Source organism: Malus sylvestris, chromosome 9 (assembly GCF_916048215.2).
Source record: "Malus sylvestris chromosome 9, drMalSylv7.2, whole genome shotgun sequence".
Classification (NCBI taxonomy): domain Eukaryota; kingdom Viridiplantae; phylum Streptophyta; class Magnoliopsida; order Rosales; family Rosaceae; genus Malus; species Malus sylvestris.
In genome coordinates, this window is record NC_062268.1 from 15,266,864 (window position 1) to 15,274,881 (window position 8,018).

Below are 8,018 nucleotides of genomic sequence, written 5' to 3' on the forward strand. Positions count from 1 at the left end.
GCTTTTAGCCTAGTGTTTTAGCATGGGTTGGGTGGTGTTTGGGGGGGAATAAATGGGGAAATTTGGCTTTTAGCCCACCATTGGAGTTGGTCTTATAAAGTTATAAGACCATCTTCAACCTTGGCCTAAAACCTAAAATTTTTAGCTCTGAAAATTTAGGTTTTAGCCCAGAAACAGCTTTTTTGTTCCAACCCTTCTGGCCTATTAAAGAATGAATTTAAGCTAATTTGTTTTCTTAAATTAACTTAAAAAAATATTATGTAGACTATCGTAAATTAATTTTATGAACATTTTAATCTAAAAATATTTAAATTTCGATAAATATTGAAAAATCACTAAATCTATACATTAAACTCATAAAACACTATGGAAGAATATGAAAATCATGATAGAGATTATAAACACAATATACATGAAACACACTAGACACACAGAACACTTGTGAAGCACATACAAAACACCGTTAGATTTTTTTTTTCATTGTTAGATTTGATTATATTCGATCTAAGCCATTGAATTAAATAAATATATAAATATAAAACAAAACAAAAAAATTTGAACGTGGACCGTTGGATTAACCAACGGCTGTCACATCCCAGCTTGACTCTACTGTAGCACGATATTGTCTACTCTGGGCTTACCATTCCCTCGCGGTTTTGTTTTTGGGTTTCGGCACGAGAAACTTCCACCGGGAGGGTCACCCATCCTAGGACTGCTTTCGCCCAAACTCACAACGTGGTTCACTTGCATTGGCTGAGGCCCACAATGATTTCTGGCCTAAAAATGGGCCAGTATTTGGCCCTCTTTTGAGTTTTAGGTTTTGTTTAGCACTTGGGTTGGGTTGGGTTTTGGGAGGGGGGAAGGAAAATTGGGGCTTTAGCCTAGAGTTGGAGAATGCCTAAGCGTTGTTAGTTGTCAAAATTATAGTTTTACTTATTTTAGAAGTAAGCTCATTTTTTTATAATTTATTAATTTATTTAATTTTTTTAACAACTTAAAACTACAAACATGCTTAAGTTGTTTGTCCATAAAATAAAATAATTCATATTTACAGACAAAAAATAAAAATGATATTTGGGTTATTATTAATTTTTAATATTTTAATATAAGTCAGTTTGACCACCTGAGGCAGAGGCAGAGAGAAAAAGTACAGGGAAGGGAGGCAGCGTGTGCGGAATTTCACTTCCATCTGCCCGTATCACATCACAGTTGAGGTCGGTTTCTAATTGCCACATCCTTTCCCACTCACCGTCTTCCGTCGCCCGACACGTGTCCCCAACCAAAACTACGCCCCCGCCTGCCGTTTTGCTTCAAAACTGCGCGAAAGCTCTCCCGAACTCCTCCAAACCCATAAAGAGGAAGAATCGCAGAATTTATAGGCTCTCTCTCGCTCTCGTCAAAGGATCAATCTTTTATTCGATGCCTTATGCTCGAAGATAATCTCATTCAATTACCATTTTATCCACGCCACAATCGATCTCTTCAGGTACGCTTTCCGTTTGCCTCTGAATGTTATTCTATCTAATTACCCCCAAAATGTCTCTCGGAGTTCGGATTTTTAGGGTTTTAACGCTTAAGCAATTTCTGATTTCAATCAGGTTTTCTTGAATTTTTCTCTTCATGTTATTGGGTTTTCGATTTTGTTCACTTTTTTTTTTTTTTTTTTTGGTTTTATTTTCTAGAAATTTCGCTGTAATTAAGAAGGGAGTTGATTTTGTATACAAGCAGGAAAATTCGTTTAATTTTTGTTATTTGGGAGATTTTGGATTGAGGGGTTTTTGTTAAAGTAGAATTTTGATCATGTTTTTGTTAATTTTGTATTGTTGTAGGGATAGTAAGCTAATGGCAACTGCAACTATGGCTACCGCAGCCGGTGCAGCTGCTCTTTTATATTATACATTGAATCGTAAGTTACAGTCCCCTACATCGGACGGTGATGATGACGAAAATGGGGGCGGTGGTGTGCCCAATCATGCTCCTTTGGGAATTGAACGCGTTTCGCATAGGTTAATTCAAGCCCCGGCTACGTGGCTGGAGACCATTTCGACTTTGTCGGAAACTCTTAGGTTTACTTACTCCGAGACTTTGGGGAAGTGGCCTATAGGGGATTTGGCATTTGGGATTAGCTTTCTTCTAAAGAGGCAGGTAAAATGTTTTCATTGACATAGTTTCTTTACTGTGTCGGTTTCAGTGTTTACATTGATTTTGTGATCATTGCATGCGGGTTTTGCTTTATGTGCTGAATACAGTGGTTACACTCATCTTATAACTTTCACATGTGGGATTTGTGTCACTTAGATGGTTGCTTTCATTGTGGCGAGATTTTAGTATTAAGATTCATGATAGACGGATGTTGCTTTTACAAAAACCATTCGTATCTTATATCTGAATATATTACTCAATCTAGAGATGGAAAACTGGGCGGTTGAATTATGAAAAGCATCCTTCTAACTGAGCGTTAAAAACAGAATGGTGAAAAATGTGACATTATACTCTGCAGCTTTCACAAAAAATTTGGGAAGTTTACCTATGATTAGCACTTCTTTGGGATAATAACAGAACCAAGACAGGAATTATCCAAAAGTGTGTGCCATTCTGGAGATAAATAGATTCACAAGAAAAGAAATTTTTTTACATGACATGCTATCCTTCTTGTATTTATTGTTTGATTATATGAGCCCTTATCTGGTATATATACCAAGTAGTCATTTTTCTTCTTTGGTTTGGTTGGAAGAGTGATATTTGATAATAGCTCGTCTGTATGGTGCAGGGAAACTTACACGTTCATGGTGTATTTGGTGGAATAGACAGTCAACAGCTAAAAGGATCTCAAATAATTGCTGAACTCAAATACCTCTTAAACTTATTGACACTGTGTTGGCATTTTTCGAAGAAACCTTTTCCATTGTTTTTAGAGGAGACAGGCTATTCAGAAGAGAATGTTCTTCTGCAGGAACCCAAAGCAGGAGTAGGTTACATTACTTACATATTGTTACTGTTGTAGTGATCGTTGGTCGGTGTCTTTATGCACTATTTACTGTCAATGGCATAAAAAATTAATTAGCACTATCCATTAATATCAAATTCTGTATTTACCGTGTTTTGCAGATCTTGAAGCCTGCTTTTACAATTCTTGTTGATCATAATGAGAAGTGTTTTCTGTTGCTGATTCGTGGAACCCATAGTATTAAGGACACTCTGACAGCTGCAACGGGAGCTATTGTACCATTCCATCACAGTGTTGTACATGAGGGAGGAGTCAGTAATTTAGTTTTGGGTTATGCACATTGTGGAATGGTTGCGGCTGCTCGATGGATTGCAAAGCTTGCAAAACCTTGCCTACTAAAAGCACTTGAAGAATATCCTGACTATGAACTTAAGGTAGTGGCATGAAGTGCGGATGTTCTCTATTTTACTACTCATCTTAATCGGCTAATTAGCAGATATTGTTATGTTGTTAATCTAAACGATTCTGATGTAGTAGTTTGTAGAAAGTATACTTTTTCAGTAGACATCTTGGCTCTGATACCTTCCAGTATCATTTTTATTGATATTTTAATTATTTTGCATATCTATAACTGTGCCCCTGTAGCAGCAAAGCTGCTACAGGTGATGGGTGGGGCTTTATGGATTATCAGATTAGTTATTTCAGCAGTCTTCTCCTGTTAACTGTATTATGAATTACACATACCGTATGACTACCAACAGTTTTTTCTTGGAACTTGATCAAACTTACAATATTTTAAGTAGATTCGTGTAACATATTGTTCAAATGTTTCGTCTTAAACCATTTGGTAGCTTCGAACAATATTTTGGTCCACAAGATCAAAACATGTATAACATAATTTTTTCTGACAGATTGTAGGGCATTCTTTGGGTGGAGGCACTGCAGCACTTCTAACATATATATTGCGAGAGCAAAAAGAACTTTCAACAACCACCTGTGTGACATTTGCTCCAGGTTTGTGTTCATTAGATGCCATGGCCTAATATGAATTTCAGTGCTGTGCATCAAGTCGGGTTTCTTTTTTTGTATTCTCAACACCAAAAAACCCTTTTAGTCTGTGTTGTATTATTTTGTTCTGAATCTGGATATTTGTTTAGTTTAGCATTATGTAACTGTTTTTTGTTCGGTTAAGTATTTCTATTAGCACTGACTATGTATAACAACGCAGCTGCCTGTATGACGTGGGAATTGGCAGAATCAGGAGGTGGTTTTATTACATCCGTTGTCAATGGAGCTGACTTAGTGCCCACGTTCTCTGCTGCGTCAGTGGATGATTTGCGTGCTGAGGTTATGTTCTTAAACTCTGTTATTGAGTACTCCTTGGGAGATTGCTATATTTGTTGTTGTGGGACTAATGATGCTTATCTGGTTGACTAAATATGCTGATTTTGAATAGGGACGGCACTTCTTGAATAGGGTCATAACCAGTATATTCTCCCTATAAATTGACTTGGACAAAGTTTGTAGTAGTCAGATTGTATTTGTTGCTGCTGAGTGCTGATAAGGCTTTTCATTTTACAGTACATTGTTTGTTCTTCTAAATTGTTTGTGTTATTACTGGTGATTTTAGTCTGATTATGACAATGAAGTTGAATAAAAAGCGAGCAGGAAAGCTCTTACTCTTGCGCCATCTCTGCATGCTCTTTTCTAATTTCTCTTTTAGTGATTGTGATATTTCCTTCCAGTAAATAAATGGGCTCTTGACAAGGATTAATGATATTTGTTGAATATGCCCAGTATTGTTTTTTTCCATGATAGCTTGTTATTTTCGATAAATTTTCTCTGTACAACCATTCAGTGCTGGTTCTCTGGCTTGCTGGTGCATGTAAAACTTGCATGCTTTCTGTAGTTTCATTGAGACATTGCAAATGCTTATGATATTCCTTTTATTGTTCTACCATGTCTCTTTCTAATGTATTTTTTTATAAAATTTTGTAACTTTTTACAGGTTACGGCGTCTGCTTGGATAAATGACTTGAGAAATCAGATTGAGCAGACAAGAATTCTTAGCACTGTCTATCGTTCTGCTTCAGCTTTGGGATCACGGCTTCCCTCCATTGCCAGTGCAAAAGCAAAAGTTGCTGGGGCAGGGGCGATTCTACGCCCTGTTTCCAATGGTACACAGGTAACCTTTTTTCTTTTTAATGTAGTTTTGTTTCGCATTGTATTCTTGTCCTTTCACAACCTTCTTGTAATCAACTGAATACCACTTCTAATATGTGTCATGTCTTGTGACATTTTTGTTATAGATTCTTTCAACTTGGAATCTGTATTCCTCTTCTACTTAATCATTTGATTAGCTTGTGGAACTTTCTGACTTCACAGGTTGTTATGAGAAGAGCCCAGAGCATGGCTCAGGCAGCATGGACTCGTCCTGCCCTTGGCTTGTCATCATGGTCGTGCATGGCTCCTCGTCACCGAGCCTCAGCTGCTCATTCAAACTCAAATGATGAAGGAAGTTCTGGAGGATCCTATGGTGGCAACACAGAGACTTCTGACCCTCTTCTTACATCCCCCAGGAGAATCACAAGCTCAACTGCCATTGAAACCATTGACCTTCCTGTATCTTCATCTGTAGGAATGGAATGGACTTCAGAGATTGATTGTTCTTATTCTGATAGAATGCGTCAAGACGCTGATGGTGATGTTGGTGATGAGCATGAGGGGCTCACAGACCATGATAGACATGAAGACCGGATGACTGAAGTTGAATTGTGGCAACAACTTGAGCATGAGCTTTATGATAGAACAGAAGGTGAGGATGGCGATGTGGTAAATGAAATAAGGAATGCGGAAAATGAAATAAGGGAAGAAGAAGAAGCCGCAATTGCAGAGGCAAGTGATGGTCAGCCAGAGAGCTCTGCTCCTGACATGAAGGAAGCACATAGATTTTTTCCTGCAGGGAAAATCATGCATATTGTTACCGTTCACCATGGTGGTGCTGATAGTGAAAGCGGTGGCCTTAGCTCGAGTGGATCGGGCAATGAGCAGCCAGAAGAGACTAGGGTTGGTATTTTCCTTACTTCAAGATCTCTGTACAGTAAGCTGAGGTTGTCACAAACGATGATTAGTGATCACTTCATGCCGGTATATAGAAGGCAGATTGAGAAGTTAATTAAAGAACTTGAGGAAGAAATGGCTTCCAACGGAGAGGTGGTATTATAGGGAGATGAACATTGGAATAACAATTTGTCTATACACTCTGCACCGGACTTGGATTTTTGCCTCCATCAATTTTGAATCTGAGCTGCATAGAGACGGTAATCCTCCTTCATTTGCTTTGCTGCAATTTGGGAAGAATGGTGATAGCTTTGATGCCGCGACTTTCAAATCGAGAAACCTGGTGGATGAACCTGTACGCAGTTTCAAAAATCCTCGTCTTCTGTAAATTAGTTGAGGTGCTACACTTGATTTCTCTGTTTTATCTTTTTCCTTCATTAAACTAAGGTGGTAGGCTACTTTTAACATCTCTCTGTTGAACTTGTGGGTTAAACTCTCTGCTTTTTGTGCGCCCTGATCGACATTAGTTACTTCAGTTGTAAGAACGGGTAAATTTTTCTTCACATGGCATTGTGCAATTGGCATGAGATGCCATGGCGGCTGTGTGCCCGTGCCATGAAAATTACTCTCTAGCTTTTAAGGCAACGCACTCAGAGTTTCCCATCTTAATTTTGTTAGAGAAATTTTAAACATCTTCCTTGTGATATCAGAAATAGGTAAATATGGGAATGTGCGTATTGGGTTTTTTTTTTTATGTTGCCAAAATTTGCTGATTTTCTATTAACTGTTCCTTTTAAACATTTATGGATGATTGACATTTGACAATAGTAATGTTATTTATTTAATTTTTTTAGTACATCGATATTTTTTACATTAAGGAGAGGAGGAGTTCGGTTAAGCTAAATTAAGAATGTTATTTAAACACATAAAACTCGATAAATCATAAATTAGTTACTTTGTGCACTAATCAAACAATAGTTATTTTCTTGTAAAGCTAAATTATCGAGCTATGTGGAATTGGAGTTCCACGTCGAAAGCAACTCTTTGCGGTTCAAATATCATGCCAACTTGCATCATAATTTAATTAATTTAATTAATTTAATATTAAATAACTAGCTTTGTTTGCTTTTGGTGTTATATCTAATAAAGGTTCATATATTAATGAATACAAGGCCACCCAATATTATATATAAAGAGAATGGAAAAGGTGAATAGTATTTTGATGTCACTAGGTTTCAACAAAAATAATTAGATAAAAATGCCTTCAAAATAATTTTTTTTAAAGGCATCCCATAATAATGCATCAAATAAGGTAGGGGCATTTTCATCATTTTAATAGTATTTTTTAATAATTAATTATTATTTTTTAATTAGTACCGGCTAGCAATAATGTGATTCATTTTATATATTTTTAAACACGTTCAAAACATCTTAATAGGCGTGTAATGCCGGTTATAAAAAGATCATTCGCATGCGGATAATAATATGATTAAATTAGTTGCCAAATGTTTTTTTTTTTTTTTTTTAACAAATGATATTATCTACACTAAAGGTGAGGGAGGTGGACTTAGCCTCACAATAGGCTAGCAATAATGTGATTCAATCAGTTGTTTATTAAATATTATTTTCTCTATTTTAAACACGTTCAAAACATCTTAAGAGACGTGTAATGCCGGTTATAAAAAAAGTCTTTCGCACGCGAATAATAATGTGATTAAATTAGTTGTCAAATGATTGTTTTGTTTTTTTGTTTTTAACAACGATATTATCTACATTAAAGGGGAGGAGATGTGCTTAGCCTCACAATGGGCTAGCAATAATGTGATTCAATCAATTGTTTATTAAATATTATTTTCTCTATTCTTAATGTAAATTCTATAGAGACTGATTTTATTATGTGAATTCAGCTGCTTTAATTGGTTTATGAGAGGTTTCTTCTACCATGATATAAGATTATTCATTTATTTCAAATATTTGACTTTTCTTTTGTCAATTTACACATATATATATA

At 36.3% G+C, this 8,018-nt stretch overlaps 1 protein-coding gene across 2 annotated transcripts; it reads left to right on the forward strand.

Moving 5' to 3' along the window:
* The first annotated feature begins 1,139 nt into the window (after nt 1–1,139).
* On the forward strand, nt 1,140–6,699 carry LOC126634522 (uncharacterized). Of its 2 annotated transcripts, none has more exons than XM_050305034.1 (8): nt 1,140–1,486; nt 1,830–2,145; nt 2,771–2,968; nt 3,109–3,381; nt 3,859–3,961; nt 4,176–4,294; nt 4,956–5,132; nt 5,333–6,699. In XM_050305034.1, exons 2-8 carry the CDS (start codon nt 1,843–1,845, stop codon nt 6,170–6,172), a joined length of 2,013 nt encoding a protein of 670 aa, XP_050160991.1. In that variant the 5' UTR covers nt 1,140–1,486; nt 1,830–1,842; the 3' UTR covers nt 6,173–6,699. The 2 variants fall into 2 exon arrangements, with proteins under 2 accessions (XP_050160991.1, XP_050160990.1); XM_050305033.1 differs by lacking the exon at nt 1,140–1,486 and adding an exon at nt 1,510–1,598.
* The last annotated feature ends 1,319 nt before the right edge of the window (nt 6,700–8,018 follow it).